Source organism: Malaclemys terrapin, chromosome 3 (assembly GCF_027887155.1).
Source record: "Malaclemys terrapin pileata isolate rMalTer1 chromosome 3, rMalTer1.hap1, whole genome shotgun sequence".
Lineage (NCBI taxonomy): Eukaryota > Metazoa > Chordata > Testudines > Emydidae > Malaclemys > Malaclemys terrapin.
In genome coordinates, this window is record NC_071507.1 from 6874475 (window position 1) to 6895700 (window position 21226).

General features: G+C 42.2%; 1 protein-coding gene across 2 annotated transcripts; it reads right to left on the reverse strand.

Annotated features, from left to right (window-relative positions):
• Positions 1-519: 519 nt before the first annotated feature.
• On the reverse strand, positions 520-21216 carry KAT14 (lysine acetyltransferase 14). 2 transcript variants are annotated; one of them, XM_054022515.1, is made up of 10 exons: positions 20650-21216; positions 19042-19160; positions 14463-14584; positions 12230-12411; positions 11227-11643; positions 9550-10121; positions 8517-8653; positions 8048-8223; positions 3992-4182; positions 520-1986 (listed from the first exon to the last, which is right to left on the reverse strand). In XM_054022515.1, exons 1-10 carry the CDS (start codon positions 20903-20905, stop codon positions 1813-1815), a joined length of 2346 nt encoding a protein of 781 aa, XP_053878490.1. In that variant the 5' UTR covers positions 20906-21216; the 3' UTR covers positions 520-1812. The 2 variants fall into 2 exon arrangements, with proteins under 2 accessions (XP_053878490.1, XP_053878489.1); XM_054022514.1 differs by having other exon boundaries at positions 11227-11646.
• Positions 21217-21226: the final 10 nt, after the last annotated feature.

The window sequence follows — 21226 nt, forward strand, 5'->3', positions numbered from 1 at the left end:
GGCCTCTTGAAAATCTCATTGCATATTTTGTCTTAAAATCCAAAGAATCATTTCATTCCCATGGTTTATTTAAGATACTGCTTGATTTCATCATAATCAAACACTTCTTATGCTGTCTTCTGGAGAATGTGGAAAGGGCCTGTTAAGGCAAGATCCTCTATGGCCCTTATGCAGTTGTGCAATAGAGGTGAGTGTAAGGAGCCCTCCCCCCCACACACACACACACACCCTGCTTGGCTTGTTGCTCTGTCCCTGCTCTCCTGGAGGGAGTGAGGAGCAGTGTAGCCACAGAATCTCCCATGTACAGACCGCGAAAAACATGCTGCACTAATGAATGAAAGGCTGTCGCAGGATGCGCATTTCCCCTGCACATTGGGGAGTTCCACAAGGCCATAATGAGTCATTTTGGAATAGCAGAAAATACTCTGCGGGACATGTTCGATTTTGCATGACATCAAAGAAAGACGGTAGAAGGGAATGGTGGAAAAATAAATGAACACGCTATATGACTGCAGCTGGGCATGTCCAAGAGAAGGTCTTTAATTTCACTCAAGGACAGATCTTTCCAGAAACAGCTAACTCTTAACATCAGTAACATCAAAAATTTTCACACACAGTCATAAAATATTTGGAAATGTGCACAGATGGCAGGGCAGATAGTTCTCGAATGGTTTCAAAACGAGTTTTTTCTAGTACCAATTACATATGTTTCAGGGAGGGCTTACCTTGGCTGTACAGAAACAGAGACGGTGTCTGTCTCTGCTTCTATTAGAATGCAGACTCCATTAAGGCAACAACTACCATACTTAGGCACCTGAAATGTATACAAGGTGGATTTAAAAAAAACACATCTGTTCTCTGCAGCTATGTGGCCTGGACATTAAGACTACACAGAAGGTGTGGTTCATGTTCCAGATGCACAGACTGCCGTATCTACAACCTGCTAAACGGTAAAACAATCTGTCAAGCTACCCATTCACCTGCAGTAAAAGGGGAGTAGGAGTTGCTAAACTATGTAGGAAAAGGACTGGTCCTCAGTGTGAGACAAGCCCTGTGTTTGCTTCTTTTGTTGCCTTAACATTTTTCTTGGCATACCCAAGAACATTTAGAGCCTTACAATCACAGACTGGGTTTTTCTGAGAAAATTTACTGCCTCATCTTTGCCCCCTGTTCTCGCTAGGTTACAATAGGTTAATGCCATAAAACAAGGATCAGATTTCAAATCTCAACTGCCTCTCCTCTTGTGCTAAGATTCCTCAAGCCAGAGTGCCTATGGCATAGGGGAGTGGGGTGTCGGAGCCAGCAAGGCTGGGCCCATGGTTGGATGGGTGCTCTATAGCTTCAACAACTGATGGATGGATTTAAAGATTTCACAGAGTTGACTTAGCAGCTCTTGTATCTAACATTATCTAGCTACGAACACACCTGACATCCTGTTCCTGCTACAGAATATTGTGCACTGCACAAACTTCCTACTGAACACACAACCACTGCAACACACTTAGGTTTGAGAAATTTAATGTCCTCTAGCCCCTTCGAAGTCTCAAATTGTTTGTCAAAGGGCTCTCCAAAAAGAGGGCAGGAAATTCCCCTTCCATTGTATCCCAGTTCATACTCAGGCCTGTTGCTCGACACCCCCACGGAGGCCATAAATCAATCTCGGACTGCACATTAAGCATACAGTACGTCACTGCTGATGTTGGTGATAAAGGCATCGTTGCACTCTAACAGCCAACCTCCTGAGCTGAAATCATGGCAACTCTTAATTCAGCCTCTCAGGTTTTCCACAGAGCTCTGTGTATCCGTGGTATATTATCGTCGCAATCTCAGGAAGAACGCATGCTTGCACTCCTTGCTATCTAAGGGGTAATATTTGTCGTAAAAATCCAAAATGTATTCTTCAGTCTTAAATCCAAATTTTTGGTACAGCAGCATAGCGGAGTTGCTTGCAGAGACGTGAAGAGTAACATCTTTGCCCATGCAGGTCTGCCAAAGGAAAAAAACAGCCAGAAAATGAGAGCGCCTCCAGGGAAAAGGAGGAGGTGAAGAAACTCTTAAATTCTGGAATTTACCTAGTTAGGGAAACGTGAGAAAAGCAGAGGCCTTGAAACAGAGAAATTACAACACACAGCAACAGCTGAAATCAGATGGGAACTACTGTTTATCAAAAACCTTTGTGATTGAGTAATCAGCAGTTTGAGGGCAGGAACAGAAACTAGATTGTAATTTGTCAATTTTCTTACCTCCTTCTCAGTGTAATTGTTAATTAAAAATAATCTCAAACACTTAAGAAAAAAACAGCCAAGGAGCAGGCATTCTGCTTCTGGCACTGGACACATCTCTGTCATCAAATAAACCTAGACTTGCTAGAATCACACTGGCACCACTAGGTTACCTAAGGGTGTGTCACACTGGAATTCCAGTAGATCCCAGCCTGATCCACTCCCATCCTTCAGCCCCCGGGGCTCACCGCCTGAGAAGCCCAGCTAAATAGCTAGGTTCAGATAGTAAGTGACAATTCTGACATTAACTTGGAGATTCCTTGTTATTTAGCAACCAGATTATTCATAAAACCTCTCCAATAATGTTTAATATAATAATTCTTCTGCCTTTTAGAACTCCTTTCATGCCATGCTCTGAAAGCATTTTTCATCCATTACATCCAAACTGTAAGAACAAGGAAGGAGTAGGATACAGCCATTAAAGAATTTTAATGACAGAGCATTTGATCTTGGCTTGCAAGAAAACATAATTCTTGTTTTCAGAGGCTAGTAATAAGACTCCCACCTGTATGAGGCCAGAATAAAGCAATCAAAATTAGGGACATTTTTGATGCAGCCTTGCCCCCAATGAAATGTGTAACTTTTGGAAATGCATTCACACAATTCACAGCACCGTGCTTGCATCAGAGGATGGAATATAGTCTATTGTAGATTATATTACTGCCAACAGTTCGTCTTAAACTGAATATAACCTGCCTCCCACCATAGACACAAATACAGAGCAGATCAATGGTAGTCAAACAGAAGCCTAATGGGAAGTGGCAATCTCTCATTATCACTGGAGTCAGTTTGTGGGACACCAGTGAAAATCCTCGTTAGCTCTATTGAACTTGATGGCATTACTTCGGTTTTATCCCAGTGTAAATGGGAGCAGAATTTGGTCAATCGTTTATTACAGGTCCTGCAAACAGTAGTGGTAATTTTCCACAATGGCCCAAAACTCTGCCATAGAGGAGACATAATTCAGTTTTCATGCCCATTTGAATTTTGGCCTCTTTTCTAAGGATGTGTCCTCACTAGACTTTTGTATCTGGAGTTCACTGATGCCAGTGAACTCAAGGCAGTTAACATGTTTGTAAAAGCTAATGTGGACATTCCTCACATTTGATCCAAACGACAAACATTTGTTCTTTACCTAAACTGAGAGACATTTGAACAAGCACCCTGAACGTGAGAGTCTATGGCATTAACTCTGCTTGTGATCAAGTCATCAGTGGCCAGAGAGTGGCGTAGCTGAATTTTAGGTAAGGAAAGCTATAACTGGTACTGACTGAGCCTTCCCCTGCTTGAAACTGGGATTAGCTCATCCAGTGCAGATCGCAACTTTTCTTCTCTACACTTGTGGTTTGCAATGTTGCTGCTGAACAGTTACTGGCTGCTGATGGATGAATCCGAGCCAAACCCAAATACAGACAAGGCCTATATCACTTGGCTAATCTCCTGGCCATCCAATCCCCCATAGCCTATTCTATTTGAAAACGTCCTTTTGAATTCATTACAAAATTTTGTTCCAATGTAATGATTTTCACAATAAAAATTCACACATGGTAGCACATCACCCATGTAAATACACAAACAAGGGAACAAAGGATGGGAAGGGGAGAGAGAGAGGATAAAAACAAGCGCTATTGACCCAGCACTGTTGCATTCATACATAAAACTGGGGACAATGCTGGGCTCTTTATCAAGGAGAAGGATCTTCCAGCTACCTGAATAAGATGGTAGATCATAAAGGTTGCAATCCCCGCTCTTCTCCACTCAGGGTGAACAAACAGAAAAGAGATGTAAGCTTCATTGTATTTCACGTCTGGCACCATGAAGCCAAATGCAATGATGACTTTTTTGTAAAGGACAACAACGCTGAAGTCTGGATACTGCAGGCATTCTGACAAATCAATTCCTACAGTGTGTGAGAAGAGCACAGCTATAAAGCACTGCAAACCAAGGGGAAATGTTAATGCAATACAATACAGTTCATACACTATCATACAGTCAGGGCATGATGGAATTTAAGGGAAATTAACAGCTTAAAGACTGTTAAAAAGCATGTTTTTCAGGAGAACCTGCTCAACTACTACTTTTTGTTGTCATTTTCAAACTCCTATGCATAGAAAGATTCTATCAGTCAATAGGGCCAAAACAGAAGTCTCATTGTTGAAGTCAATGGGAGCAGCATTTAGCCCATGTACAGAAGAAAAAAAATCCTTAAAAACAGACTCGACAGCAGCCAGTGCTAAGAAATTAACAACACTGATTCACACCCAAAGGGTACGAAAATAAAGACAAAAAAACTAACTTAAAATGTGGTTCTGCTCTAAAAAGTGATGGCAAAAATGGCATCTTCCTACCCAACTGATCATCTTCCTGTGGGTATTCAGAGCCACATCTACTGCATTTATCAATGGCCCAATCCCAAGTACACACAAGAATAAAGTTGTATGTGTAAATGAGAGCTGGACTGGGCCCTAAATGTGTTTGTACTGCTCTTTACTTCTGCCCAGCCCAGCCAATAAAGCTGTGGGGCAGTGTAATGGATTCTATTACGGCTTGCTCATCAACAGGGTTGTATTGCTGGCAATGTGTGACTCCAAAAGAATTTCAGATCTCAGGCTGAGATTGCAGGGCTGCAGACTGAAAAACTATTTTTACTTGTACACTGGTCAGATCTGGTCTAGAGCCAGGGAGGTACAATCAACATGGAATCCCAAGAAGCCATGTGTAAGGAAGCCACCTCCTCTCTTCTGCAGCTGAGACTCTATCTTCCTTCTTCATGAAAAGAGGTAACACTGGACTTTCTGCAGATGCAATAAAGGGTTCATAGATTTTGAAATGAAGCACAGAAATTAAAATGATCCTGCCCAGATTTAAATCTGACTTATTGAGCTTAGATTCACTAGAGATTTTTTGCATCAGTTAAATTGAGGAAGTGAGTATCTTTGGTTATGTATCATTGCAAAGAGTTGTGGTTTTATGGCAAGATAACTAACTTACGTTAGTTTTCTTGATGCACAATCTTAGTGGAGACAAAACATTGTAGTTTTTATCTTAACATAGCCAGTTAATTAGCACTACAACCCCCACCTGGGATTTACTTCAACTAGCTACCTCAAGGGGAAAACTATATTGTCTTATCTCCAGAAGGATTTTATTATCTCAATGTAAAAAACCCAAACTTTTTTTTTTTCTTGCAGTGAAGACATAGTCGTTGTAAAAGCTAGTATGGACACTCCTCACATGTCTGTGATTTACCCTCTGCTGATCCCTCCTAGCCTGTAACAAAATATTTTAATTATCTGAGCCTTTACAAAGCTCCTAACTAACTTTAATTAAAGTGGCAATAGACTTATCCTTGAAGTCACTTTTCAGAGTAGAACAGTGCACTTGATCGGTGTCTGTACAGTCCTCAGGGCAATGGGGTTCTGGTCCATGCCTGGGGCTCCTACACACTATGGTAACAGAAATCAATAAATATAAGGTCCAGATTCTCTATTACACCTGTACAAAGGTAACGCCCAGTACATGTAAGCCATTACCTTCTAATTTGGTAGTATTTTACACCCATTTTCCACAGATGGAAATGCCTAAGCAAGATGTAAGGCAAGGAAGAATCAGACCCTTCATGTTTCCTCAAATGCTCATTAAAACTATCACGAAAATGCCAACAACGGATGTATTTGCAAAGGTGGAATAACAGAATAATGGCATATGGTTTTTCTGTAATGTGTATTATTCCTGAGATTTAAAACTTCATGGAACACAGGGAGCAAACAGTGGAATTAACCAATCTCTTGCTTGAGAAAGGGCTGGGTGGAGAGGAATCAATTGGCGATAAGAAGTGTTAATTATCTCAGGGCAGCAGTCTACTGTGAAATGACTCAGAGCTTGTCTGTACATAAAGTTGTATGACTTTGACTATACTGGTTATAAAGCAGTACAACCCCAGCATGGCTCGTATACTGGCTTTACATAAGTACAGTTTAGGGCTTATCTACATGGGAGGTGTTGCCATTGTACTATCAGAGGGGTAGCCGTGTTAGTCTGGATCTGTAAAAAGCAACAGAGGGTCCTGTGGCACCTTTAAGACTAACAGATGTATTGGAGCATAAGCTTTCATGGGTGAATGCCCACTTCTTCGGATGCATGTCCCATGGACTCTCTGTTCCATTATACTAGTATAATTATACCGGTATGGTTAAAGCACTGTCCCTTATACTGGTATAACTCCCCAGTTTAGACACACTTATTCCAGAATGAGTAGCTTTTTTAGGCTGTTTAAACTGCTATCAAAGCAACATAAGCTAAACCAGAAAAAAGCCTCTCCCATGCCATAACTACAGCTCCACATAGGGAGTCACTCTGGTATAATTAGAGCACTTTAAATTCACACCCTTCCTCATATCGGTATAATTTCCCCATGTAGATAAGCCTTATTCGTGGAGGTTCTTGTATCAGTATCAGGCACCTTTATACCAGTATAATTGTATCCACACTAGGGGCTGTACTGGTATAACTATCTCAGTAGAAAAATCACACCTTTAACTGACACCCAGTGTGACTGTAGTTTGGGTACACATACCCACGCTATCTTTAACCTCATTAGCTCAGGTACCAGAGCAGGGAAGCCAGGGCAGCTGACCAAAACCCTGGGTAATCACTCACAGAGCTGGCCCGCTCCGTCGCAGCTTCAGTGCTCTGGTACATGAGCTAGCTAGATTAAAACTAGATAGATGGATTTCCATTAGGAGCCTAAATAACTTTGTGTATTTGGGCCTTGGTGCTTATCACAAATTCCTGTCTGTGCCATAAGGATAAGCACTGAGTGGATGGGGGATTGAGGGATTTGAAGGGGTGTGGGGGAGAGTTGTGATAAAGGTGGTCAGTTTCTGTTAGAACCAGAGGGTGTCTCATGCTTTCCAAAGTGGCATGTGTAAAGAAAGACCTGCCATCTTATCTACTCCTGATTTGGGGCTTAATGGTGCTACTGCAATACAAATAATATCTAATAATCTGCCAAAGTGTAGTGCAAATATTGATTTTAAAATATAGGTGTGGACTGCTTGTGTGTTATGTAAAACTTAGTTTGCAGGGTTAGAGATGCTGAACCACACAGCAGATCATCATTACTAAGTCTCTACTGCCTAGGAACCACACCCGAGATCAGGGTTGCACGGTGACATGCACATAGTAAGAGACAGCCCCTGCCCCAAGGAACTTACAATAAATAAATAAATAAATAAATAAAGCAACACAGACAAATAAATTCTAGAATCCCTATTTTACCAAAGGGGACTTTGCCCATGGTCACGTAGACATGTGGCAGAGCCAGGAATCCTTCCCAGATCTCCTGAGTTCCAGTCCAGTGCATTGAGACCTTGTGCTTACTGGGAAGAAACTTTCTTCTCACACCAGTTAGAAGCAGGTGTGTGGTAAAACCTCTGTTTACTATGATAAGGCCCTGATTCAGCAAAACACTTAAGCGGGTGCTTCACTTTAGGCATGCAAGTAGTCCTAGCTCATGCTCAAAGCACAGTACATGTTTAAGTGCTTTGCTGACTCAAGGCCCAATTGCCCAGTACTGTTTGATCTCAGAAATGTAGAGGCTGACATGTCTGTCCAGCACAGACCGTCTGACAGAATTCCTCTTAAATATTTATAGAATAACTGAGCCAAACAAATACCCACTGAGAAAACAGACCTGCTCCAAAAATCATTTTTGAAACCAAACCTTTTCTTTCCTAGAAAACCAAGTACTGAGGGAATCCTACCAGGCCAGAAGAATTCATGGCACATGGAGTTGATAGTGGGGATGTGGTTCGGGCGAACATAGCAGTAATCGATGGGTGCTTCAGGCTCAGCCTTCCAGTCAGGATCGTTCTTGTGTGGATGGGCACAGATTTCTGCCAGCAGCTGGAGTTTAGGAGGCTTGGTCTCATGGTCACGCCTGCAAGTATCACAAAAACAGTCAACAATATGAAAGACAAGTTGGTAACAATAACTGCCATTGCTGCTAAATGTTTGTTGCACAGGAAATATTCCTCTGATAGACTACAAGTGCTACAAGAGGATGTTGTGTTCCATTCGTTCATGTGGAAACTTGCGCCCAACCAGGCAAAAATACAAGCTATGCACAGAAGCCAGGATGCTTTTGCAATCCCGAGCACCCTGCGCCAGCCTGCCCTTAAGGATGGGAGCAGAGAATGACAGAAGTGAGATTCAGACTCTAGGGGTCCATACCTGATGTAAGGTTTCAGGACGCGAGACGTGTAGGGACTGACGATGCTGTGGTCTGTCAACAAATCTTCTGAGCCTACCAGTCGGTACAGAAATTTTGTTGTCTGGTGCCTATATCCCTTCATAGCAGGCAGTGTAGTCTACAAGGCAAGACAAAAATAAACGGTCATGTCAAGAGAGCTGCCCAGCAGCCCAATGTTTGGAACCCAAAGCTACAGAAGGGAAAAAGATTCTCACAGTCAGGGTTTCCACCTGTCCAACCAGGGCATCTGGTACCTACATTCCAATGCTCCTGTCCATAGTGACTCCACAGCTCCCCCCAATTTCAAAGCCTGATCCTGCAAAGTTCTGAGTGCACCCATCACCCACTGTCATCTTGGGAGTGCCCAAGTTCCTGGATGGCAAGAAAGTAATGCAATTTGTCAAGGTACTTACACAGGCTCCATCACGATAGTGTTTGAGTGTAGAATGATCTTGAGCAACTGGAACTTAGCAATGGTGGCATCTACACGTGTTTGTATTTTATAGAGCAGGGGTCGGCAACCTTTCAGAAGGGGTGTGCCGAGTCCTCATTTATTCACTCTAATTTAAGGTTTCGCGTGCCAGTCATACATTTTAATGTTTTTAGAAGGTCTCTTTCTATAAGTCTATAATATATAATTAAACTATTGTTGTATGTAAAGTAAATAAGGTTTTTAAAATGTTTAAGAAGCTTCATTTAAAATTAAATTAAAATGCAGAGCCCCCCGGACCAGTGGCCAGGACCCGGGCAGTGTGAGTGCCACTGAAAATCAGCTCGCGTGCCGCCTTCGGCACACGTGCCATAGGTTGCCTACCCGTTATAGAGTATTACCCAACTGTAAAATGGAGCTGGGAAATGTGTTGGTGTGGATACAAGTCCTTTAAAAAATGAAGTTCATTCTTGTAATCCTTTTTACTTTGGCAGTCAGGCTTCTTCAGTTTGATGTCTACTGCCTACAACAGAAACCCTGATACAGCTGGCCCCAGGAACTAACTTGGAATTGAAAGCACTCACCTGGTACCTGTCCAGGATTCTGAAGTCCTGGCTAGTTGTTCTGTATGTTGCATGCCCTGCTGGCAGCCTGGAAATGCCTCTTTCTTTGGCTCCATAGATCCCATCAACCAAGAGCAGAGCAGCATTCACAACCTGGTCCAAGTCAAAGAGTGGCAGTCCCCTTTCCCTCTTGGCCTGCCGGACTATCAGCTTGCGCCTCAACCTCCGGGCCTCTGGGGTCATGCTCACGGCATTGGGACAGGCCTCCAGCCTCTTCAGAAGCAGCTTTTCCTCATAGATGCTAACAGATGTGTACTTGGAAGCTTTGGGCTTACTGTCCTTCTCCACCTGTGGCTTCCTCTTGTCTCGCCCCCTGGCCTGTAGGGATGAATTTGAATCTTCAGGGTCTTCGCTATCACCTTCCATCCTCTCTGCTTTCTCTTCTTCACTCTCCACCTCTTGCTTGATCTGCTCCGGCGTTTTCACTTTCTTTCTGCTCACTATCATAGGCCCAGCACCCATTGGCCCACTAGGAGGGGGAATGTACTCTATTCCTGGATCTATGACTCCATCTCCTTCCATCTCTTCATCATCTGTACAGAAGACCAAAATAACGCAGTAGACACACACAAATGCAAACCCAGCATAGAAAGAACATCAGCCTAGGGGGTTTGTGGCTTAAGTGTGAAGGAAAGATAATGTGGCGTTTACCTGTCATATCCTGCCAGTCATACACTCCTGGGCCTACATTTTCAAAAGCGACTAGTGATTTTGGATGCCCAACTTGAGAAATCTTAAAGGAGCCTGATTTCAGGAAATGCCAAGCATCTGCCATTTAAGGGCCCTTTAAAATGTCTCTCAGTTTGGCCCCTTAAAATTGGGGCAACCGAAATCAACAGTCCTTTCAAAATTTAGACTCTTTTTTTTTTCTATTTTAAAGGAACGCTTTTTAGAATTGTTCTTTAGTTAATGGCTTCCTTAAAAATTCCTTAAGGGCATGAAAACTGATGCAATAAAACGGCAGAGTGGAGCTGAAGCCTTACGGATTACCGGCCAGATGTTCAGCTGGTGTAAATTGGACAAGTTCCACTTAAGTTAATGGAGCAAAGCTGATGTGATGTCCTTACTTACAGTGAGTAGTGCTTATTCCATGTGTTCCCCCTATTCATTTCAATGGACTACTCATGGTGTAAAGTACTATTCTGCTTCAGTAAGCATCTCACAACCTGACCCAGAATTCATCTCTTTGATTTGGGAATGTTACATGTCTGTGCTCAGACAAATGAAAGCACTAGGAAACAAACAAACAAAAACCTCAATACTTTACTGATGTGAAAGACTCCTTCCTTTAAGAGAGCTCTCTAATTCTGCCTTGACCTGACACTGCAACACTATTACCTGTCATACTGTTTTATGCAGGAATTACTGGGTGAAATTGTCTGCCCTGTGTTATAAAAGATGTCACACTAGATGACCAAGTGGTCCCTTCCTGCCTTAGAATCTATGATTACATCTGTCTGTGAAAATCTAATTTAGATTGTCATGTAATTAGGAAGAAAACTGCGCTTTGCCAGTCATTTTCCATCATGCCTTGAAGTAAAGCAAACAGGTTATTCTTTTGTCAAGGTAACTATGTCACCCCTATTGTTAGAAATTGCTTGTCACTTCCTATTAAACAAAACACATGGCATCTCTTACCATGGAACAAGGCCTGTGGCGGCATTACATCCGGGATGAGATCTGCTTCTGAGAGCAGGCTGGGAGTAGCTGAATGGGAAGCTGGCGTCCCAGGAGCAGAGAAGTCCAGAGATGGGGAAGGAGATGGGCTTGTCAGAGGAGTTCGATCCGAGGAGCTCAAAGATGAGAAGTCAATCACCTCTCCCTTCTCAAGGACCATGTCAGGGCGACGGCCTCGGCTGGTGAATTTGACAGGAGTGGAAGAGGTGCTTCGGTCCAGGAAGCCAGCTGCCTCCTTCTGGGCTCTCCTAATGTCCTTGGCTTCTTGAGTGCGAGACCTCTTCTCCTTCAGCTCCATTGCTGACTCTACAGGATTGCGGCTCACCCGCTTCCTCAGCCCCTCCACTGTAATGATGGGATCCAGAGGTGGTTTTGAAGCTGCTAGAGAATAAATAGCTTGTTTATTCTTAAAGGCACTGAGCTTTTGATGCCTCTTTACTCATCATTTGTATCCACGTGAGCAAGTTTTGATGGTAGTCTTTCAAGAAGGGCCTTCAAACCATGGCTGAAATTCTCCCCTGTGCAGAGCATCCAGTATAAAGGTTAGGCACCACTGGAGTCCGATACTGGCCCTTTGCACAGGAGTGAATTTCACTCCATGTGACTAAACCGACAAAAGATGCTTTAAAAAGAGAACAGCAAGGTAACATGTGATAATTACAGAGACAGGAAAGCAATACAAAATACAAAAGCACTTGGATCATTTAAATGACAATACATGTCTGTACACTACAAAGAGGGTATAAAATACTCTGGGCCTCTTCTCACACTGGTATAAATCTGGAGAAACTCCTCTGAAGTCAGTGGATTTACACCAGTGTAAAACAAGTGCAAATGAGAGCAGAATCAGGCCCTGTAACCCCATTCACAGCTGTGCCATTTAAAATAAGCGTCATCTCATACCTTTAAACACTGTCAATTCGGGCCTGACTAGCACACTATGTGTTGTCATCAGAATAGTTACCTTTTGCTTTCAGTGCGGATGCAGAGAGCTTCTCTGCTTCAGGTTTCATCGTAGGAGGCTTATTGTGAACAAGTTTCCACCATCCTGGTTCTCCGAATTCCTGTGCCCCTGAGCGGAAAAACAAGGGGCTGCCTACAGAAAGACAGCCAGCAACAGTGCTCCACCAAGTTGAAGTCTTCTTCCTAAATCAAGACAGGGAAAAATGAGAGATACCAAGAACATTTTAGTTGGACTTTATTCTCCTTCACCAAAAAGACTAGGGGGGTGTTTGTGCCATTTACTCTGATGTAATAGTTCACTTGGCCTCCAGGCTTAAAGCATTTTAGCAATGCTACTCTTTCTGATTTCCACTGGGTGATTTCCAGCTGGAATCTGGGCCACCAAGTTCCAAGACCCAGCTAGATTCTGCTCTGAAAAGTGATTCCATTTCGATTCTCTCTCATGGACTCTCAATATCAAATCTGCTGAGTTTACTAGGAAAGGGATGATTTTCCTAACTGCTGGTGCTTTGTTGATTCAGGCTTTCACATCCCCAACCATAAAGATTCTGCAGTTGGGTGTCAATCAACAGTTCTCGTGACAATACAAGAGCCAGAACAGAATCCAGCTCACTCTCCAGTAGCTGTGCTAACTTAACGGTGCTAAGAAGAGTAAAAACTTACTCTGTTGTTAAAGTCAGTAGATAGGACTCAGGATACATGCGGGAGGAGGATTGGAAGGGGGGGGAGAGAGAGAAGGGAGAGATCTCCTGAGTAAGAAGGTGTCATTTGACATCTTCCCCCTTGTGACATTGCACTCTATAGGATTTTATAAATATATGCTAATGAGTGAATATAATGTAACTGGAATATGCTTCATGCAAAAGGTCTCTTGTAAGTCTATCATTACAAAGCTTATAAACTACTGAGTGTGGTCATCCTATTTGTATAAATGTATCACTCTTGTATCTGAAACTAGAAATATGAAATATAACTCTGAGAGCCTATTGTAATTATGCAAAATGTGGCCATTAATGGTGGTTTGGAATCTTGATGGCTCCCGTCAACCAGGGCAATTGACTATCGATGGCTCTGTTTGCAGGCAAGCCTTCCTGTGAGTCAGGCTGGGAGGAATGAAAGCTTGAAGTCTTACAGTGACATGTGATCATGTCACTTGAACTGGAATCCATCTTTAACCTGGTGTCTTTCCATTGAGAAGGAGGGGGTGGGAACCCAGAGAGGGACAAAGGGGGGTGGTCACAAGATTATTTTGTTTTGGGGGGGGGGGGTTGTGGCACTGCTACCCTTACTTCTGTGCTACTGCTTGTGACACTGCCTTCAGAGCTGGGCAGCTGGAGAGAGGCAGCTGCTGACTGGGATCCCAGCTCTGAAGGCAGCGCCACCACCACCAGCAGTGCAGAAGTAAGGATGCCATGGTATGGTATTGCCACCCTTACTTCTGCGCTGCTGCTGGTGGGGCGCTCCCTTCAGAGCTGGGTGCTTGGCCAACAGCTGCCGCTCTCCGGCTGCCCAGCTCTGAAGGCAGTGCAGAAGTGAGGGTAGCAATATTGCGACCCCCCGCAAAATAACCTTGTGACCCCCCGTCACTCCCTTTTGGATCAGGACTCCCAATTTGAGAAACACTGGTCTCCCCCATGAAATCTGTATAGTATAGGGTAAAAGCACACAAAAGACCAGATTTCATGGTCCATGACGCGTTTTTCATGGCCGTGAATTTGGCAGGGCCCTACATAGACTGTGAAAAATACCACAGTGTCACAATATTTTGTAGTAGATAGTAAACAAGAGATTTCATTAAGAAAAGATCCAAAATAGAAATAGGAAAAATCAATTTCTTTCTCTGGGGGTTCTGATCTCACATCAGTTTTGTGTCAGTGTAATTCTATTAATTGTGATGGTGTTCTCCCTTATTTACATCTGCATAAATGAGGGTAGAATCAGGCCCTGTGTGTTCAGAGGCAATTAAATTCCCCCAAAAGTACAAAGCTCTGTGTCCAGTTCTGTACAACACTAACTCTCTTTCACTGTGTAACAGGTTTTTTTCCTAAGAAATCCCTTCATATCCCTGTTTGAGCTCTGCAGGTCAAACCCTCCACTTCCTTCCTTCTTGTCCGCCCTGAATTGAATAAAGAGAGAAATCTCTGAATAACCTGGGATTCCTGTTTCCAACTGAGCAACACAATTTCTTCCCTCTCTAATCTCCATTCTGAGTTTCAGGGAAATATTGGCTTTACCTGTTCCCTAATAGGAAAGTCCAGTGTTTCTCAATAAAAGCACAAATATCTTCTTTCCATCTGAAGTATCCTTGACGGCCAGTTCCTTCCAGAGACAGGTTGTACATCGCCAGCATGACAACCTGGAACACAAAAGGGAATGGATTCAACCGGTCCATTACCATTTTGTCTGGTGGGGAAACACCCCCTCCACTCTTTGCTGATTTTACCTATTTATGCAAAGCTTCCAATTGATTCACAACCACACAGCCCATCTATGTAACCCATGATCTTGTTACCTGTACTCATCCTTCCTTCCTTCCTTCCTATTGTTTGTCACGCTCACCTGCTTTACTCACCCAGGGACCCTCTCATGCCAGGGGAATCCTCAGCTATCTGGTGATGCTGCTTTACAGCCCCTTTGCACAGCCTGAGTGGCATAAAGGAGGATCCAGACTGGGGACACAATGTCTTTTCTCTCCAGAAAAGATGGGTAGCAAAGGCTCCAGTTTGCTAATCCTGTAGAAATGTGTGCACAAGGACAGACTCTTTGGGTGTTATTTGCTTAATGTCTTATTTCCACTTAGAATCCAGTAAAAGCAGAGCAATCCATACAATACATTGTATCCCATGGATCACTCTGCTTTTGCTTTGTCTTTATTGAACACAGTCCTTTCAGAGCACATTTACATACATCACAGACAAACTCAATTGACTCACTAAGAGCCTACATTAAAGCACAGTTTTGGAAATCAGGCTTGTTTGTGAATAAATCTAAGAGGACAAACTGTCAATTACACTGAACCATTTCAGCCTGGAGTACAAATATTAATGGTGCAGATGGGTTTGGAGCTCCTGCTGTCAACCACTCAACTCCCTTGAAGGCGGTCTCCTACAGAGACTTATTCTCTTCTTTCTTAGGGCTCTGGAACCTACTTTGGCAGGAGATGGTCTCCAATGACAAAACACAGGTCAGAATTTTAAAAACACTGCTCCTTTCAATGGGTGAAATTAGATGGTCATGATAGTCCCTTCTCACCTTAAGATCAAGGAATCTGGGTTTTTTCATATGCCAGCTAAGGTGATTCTCCCACTTCCCAACACCAGACTTGGCTATCCTGGAGACACTGCTTCTTGTCTTAACTGTCTCTGAGAAGGTCCATTTTCTTTGTCTGTGTGTCAAGATGTGCACACACAAAACATTGGGCCCATGAGCAGCAGCAACGGACAGTGGACATTTCTAATGATCCATGCTGAGACAGAGCATCACTACTGCCCCGAGGGCACAAACATAGGCCTCAGCACCACAGCACTGGCATCCTGTATCTGAAATAAAGAACGCTGAACAGCAGCAGCTGCCACCGCTGAATCAGATTCACCATTCTGCGATGAATATATGGATTTGTGGCAGCATGTCTAAGTTGGCTAAATTCTTTTCTTCCGTTTCCGTAATTGACAAACATTCTAACCATTATACTCAGATGATGTACCTCAGTCAGACTCAGTCCTATTCCAGCTGAGTGAATATCCCAACCTTGCCTAAACAAGGAATTGAACTGGGGAAACACCTTAATGTCTGTCAGATTTACTAAGCTCTTGAAGTCCTGAAACGAGGACAGCTGGGACTCTTGATTGCAACTGTAATCAAAACTAAGCTGAATATCATGCAAGGAATCCTTCAGAGAGATGTCACTGTAGGGCCAAAGTTACTGCTACATAAATCAGAGATTATTTGGGGTTGCGGCTTCATGACTGGCTAAAACAGTAAATCCCAACAAAGACTATTACTAATATGCATGCAGCCAATCTGGAGCTTTTCTGAGCTGTATGGAGCAGAGATTTCTTTATTTTCAGGGACCCAACAGCCGTTTGGCTTGTACACAGGCATTCCACTGGCTTTAAATCATAGCCAAATGAAAGAATCATAGATCTGGAAGGGACCTCGAGAAGTCATCTAGTAGTCCATTCCCAAAAGCAGGACCAAGTATAGCTAGACCACCTTGGACAGGTGTTTGTCTAACCTGTTCTTTAAAACTTCAATGATAGGGATTCCACAATCTCTTTAGCTAATCTACTCAGTACTTAACTATCCTTACACTTAGAAAGTTTCTCCTAATATCTAACCTAAATCTCCCTGGCTGCAGATTAAGCCCATTACTTCTTGTCCAACCTTCGGTGAACATGGAGAAAAATTGATCACCCTTCTCTTTATAACAGCCCTTAATGTATTTGAGGACTGTTACCAATTTCCCCTGTCTTCTTTTCTTGAGACTAAACATGCCCAATTTTTTAACCTTTCTGCATAAGTCAGGGGTTTTTTAAATATATTTTACCATTTGTGTTGCTCTCCTCTGGACTCTCTCTAGTTTGTCCACATCTTTTTTTTTTAAAGCATGGCACCCAGAACTGGACACAATACTCCAGCTGTCGCCTCACCAGTGCCGAGCTGAGCAGGACAATTACCTCTTATGTCTTACATACCACATTCCTGTGAATACACCACAGAATTATATATGCCCTTTTTTTTTTTTTTTTTTTTTTTAAACAAACGCATCACATTGTTGGTTTGTGATTCACTATAACCTTCAGATTCTTTTCAACAGTACTATCGCCTAGCCAGTTATTCCCCATTCTGTAATTGTGCCTTTAATTTTTTTTTTCCCTAAGCGTAACATTTTGCACTTCTCTTTGCTGAATTTTTTATCTTGTTGATCTCAGACCAATTCTCCAATTTATCAAGGTCATTTTGAATTCTAATCCTGTCCTCCAAAATGCTAGCAACTTCTCCCAGTTTGGTGACACCTGCCTATTTTATAAGCACATTCTCCACTCCATTATTCCAGTCTTTATTGTAAATACTGCACTGTACGAGATCCTAGACGGACCCCTGTGGGACCTCATAGATACGTCTTCCCAGTTTGACAGTGAACCACAGATAACTACTCTTTCAGTATGTTTTTTCAATAAGTGCACCTACCTTATAGTAATATCATCTAGCCCACATTTCCCTAGTTTGCTAATGAAAATGTCTTGTGAGACTGTCAAAAGTCTTACTAAAATAAACATATATCATGTCTACTGCTTCCCTCATCCACTAGTCCTGTCAAAGAAGGAAATTTGGTTAGTTTGGCATGATTTGTTCTTGCCAAATCCATGCTGGCTTTTATTTATTACCCTATTATCCTCTAGGTGCTTACAGACTGATTGTTTAACAATTTGCTCCGATATCTTTCCAGGTATCAAAGTTAGGCTGACTGGTCCCTAATTCCCGGGATCCTCTTTGTTCTCCTTTTTAAAGACAGGTATTATATTTGCCCTTTTCCAGTCCTCTAGGACCTGACCCGTCCTTCATGAGTTCTCCACGATAATCGCTAATAATTCCAAAATTGCTTCAGCTAGTTCCTTAAGTACCCTAGTATCCCACTGATTTGAATACATCTAATTTATCTAAATATTCTTTAACCTGCACTTTCCCTATTCTGCCTTGTGTTACTTCCCCCTTGTTAAACAGTATTAAGCATCTGGTCACAATTAATCTTTTTAGTGAAGACTGAAGCAAAATAGGCATTAAACACCTCAGCCTGCTTGGTTGTCATCCTTTATTAGCTATCCTTCCCTGCTAAGTAGTGAACCTACACTGTCCTTCATCTTTCTCTTGTTCCTAATATATTTATAGAACTTCTCCTTATTGCCTTTTACGTCCCTTGCCAGATGTACCTCAATTTGTGTTCCTTAGCCTTTCTGATTTTGTCCCTATCTGCTTATGCTATTCCTTTGTACTCATCCTTAACTATTTGTCCATGTTTCAACTTTTTGAATGATTCCTTTTTGATTTTCAGGTCATTAAAGACCTCCCTGAGGCAGCCATATTGGCCTATTACTATTCTTCCTATCCTTCACCGCAGGATAGTTTACTGTTGTCATGTTAATATTGTCTCTGAGAAACTACCAGCTCTCCTGAATTCCTTTTTTCCTTTAGAATTTTTTTCTCATGAGACGTTACCTACCAGTTCTCTGAGTTTGTTCTTACTCTGTGCCTCTCACTTCTTCCTTTCCTTAGAATCATGAATACTATCATTTCATGATCCCTTTCACCCAAACTGCCTTTCACCAGCAGATTCGCAACCAATTCCTCCCTGTTAGAATCAAATTTAAAATGGCTGCCCCCTGGTTACTCCCTCTATTTTCTGAAACAAAAAGTTGTGCCCAAAACATTCCAAGAATTTACTGGACATTTTGTGTTTTGCTGTATTACTTTTCCAACAATGCCCATATGCCAAAAAATTGTTAAATGCACAGCAGCTAAATCGCATTCTCTTTGCTTTTCTAAAATTGTGTAGAGTTGTATTGAGCAATGCAGAGTATTGATGAAAAATGGGGAATTTGGCTTTTTTACAACATGTTAAGATGATTTTTTCAATTTGCTCACAAAAGTCCCACTTCCTGATAAGCAGGTACATAGCAATCCACAAAAAACTCATAGGTAAATTTTTTCACCACTTGTGACTGACTCCAAATTTCTAGGTGTTATGTATATTGTACACAGAGCAACTTTTGAAGGTCTTGTTGGTTTTATGCCTGAGTGAATGCTTTTACTTACTTGCTGCCAGGTTAGTCTCAGCCGTTCAAACTGCTCCTTCCCATCTTCTGAACAATCAGAGCAAGTAAACCTGAAAAAGTTATCTCCCTTGAGGTAGCTGAGTTGTTCTCTCAGCTGACCTAAAACAAACAAGCAAAAGGGATATGCCTCAGTCCTTTTATAGGAAAAATGGAGCAAAGTAAATTTGCATTCAGAACAGTGTTTATCCGCTGAGCAAGAGATCAGCAACCCTGATAATTCCATAACAGAAGTATAGAAACTCTGTGTGATGCTTAATTTACAGTTACAGAAGTCAACAAGGGATCAATAGAAAACAACCACACATTAAAGATGGGCTTTCCTATCTAATACTTGAATACAGGTAAAAAGGCAAAGATTTTAATACATGCAGTGTTATTGGAGCCAAGTCAGTCCCAGGATATTAGAGAGACAAAGTGTGTGAGATATCTTTTATTGGACCAACTTCTGTTGATGAGAAAGACAAGCTTTCAAGCTACACAGAGCTCTTCTTCAGGTCTGGGAAAGGTACTGACACTGACACACTCAGTACCTTTCTCAGACTCTAATTGAAACACTAACTGAAAGAGATTAGAAAAAACATATTTCCATTTTTTTCAGTTTGTTTACATTGTGCATTTGACAGCACTTGGTGTCGAGTCATTTTCACTGATCATTCTGGTGATCGATTTCCCTTGTATGGGTCTTTCAGAAACAGCAACAGAAGACAGAAAAAAAAAATGAAACATAAAAAACTGATTGTAAACACTGGCAAAAGGACACAGGATCAGGTGTCGTACCGAAGTAGACTAGATTTCAAGTTGACTGTGTCCCTTTAACTTCTTCCTACTGAACACCAAATGTGAAATCCTCGCTCCAGTAAAGTCAAGGGCAAAACTCCCAATGACTTCACTGGAGAAAGGATTTCACGCTACAGCTTTTGGAAAACCGGGCAGTTGAACTAACTGACAGGTGTGGAGCAAGTCAGAAGAATTCAGTATTTCCTGCCACAAAATGAACAGTGTTCAGGTAGATCTTGATTTTGGAAAGGAAAAACTGCTGTACTAGAATATGAAGAAAGCTAAAAGGGTTTATTTAATGTTAAATTGAGATATTGGAAAGATCATTTTAGCTATTTAGCACAAAATACCTTCTTCCCAGGGCTGCTGCTACTGGTTTTATATTGTTCTGTGAATGCTAATCTAAGTTCAGGATACCACAGAACCGTTCTTATATACAGAAGGCTGAAATTTATGCATACATCCCACTGAAATGACAAAGCAATCAGGAAAATAATAATAGTTAGCTCTTCTGTAGCACTTTTCATTGGTAGATCTTTACAAAGGAATTGTCATTGTCCCTGTTTTACAGATGGGGAAACTGAGGCACAGAGACGGGAACTGACTTGCCCAAGGTCACACAGCAGGCCAGTGGCAGAGCTGGGAATATAACCCAGATCTCCTGAGTCCCAGACCAGTGCTCTATCCACCAGGCATCCCTGCCTCCCATACATTCAGGAAAAAAACATGCATTATTTTCTGGGAGGAAAAGAACAAGTAAACCCAGAAAAGGAAAGTGACAAAGATAACAGAGGAAAATCTTGACTCTTACTTGCTGGTATCCACTTCTGACACTTCTCACAGTAATAGGACATCTCCTCCATCCAGGATGCGTCCCCCTCATCACTGTTCAAGGAGTCCCCACTCTGGTCATGGGATAAATCCACTGAAGCCTGATCCTCAGATTCAACAATCAGGAGAGTCTCCCCTTCCACCTCACCCTCCTCCAGCCCTTCTGAAGTTGATGTCCTTGTAGCTTCGTCATCGTGACGACTCATCAGCCCACTCATGTGAACGTTATTATCCATCCCTTCTTGGCAAGTAGAGGAAGATTTTTTTTACATTACATGGGGCACTTCCTCCCAGCATTTAAAATACTATCCATATAAGGTGAGCCAGCCAGGTATGGAGCCTACACAATATTTCTGCACATGTGAAAATACAGAAGCTAGAGAAAAAACTTCATGTTTGCACTTCTTAATGTATATAATTTCCTAGACTTGATTAAAATGTATCTAAAAGATATGGACTTTCAGAAACAACTTCTGTTTACTCAAACACCTGGGAACAGTCAAATACAAATCCTTGCTGTGTTCCTCAGTCCAAATTCTGATACTTCAGTTCTAGGT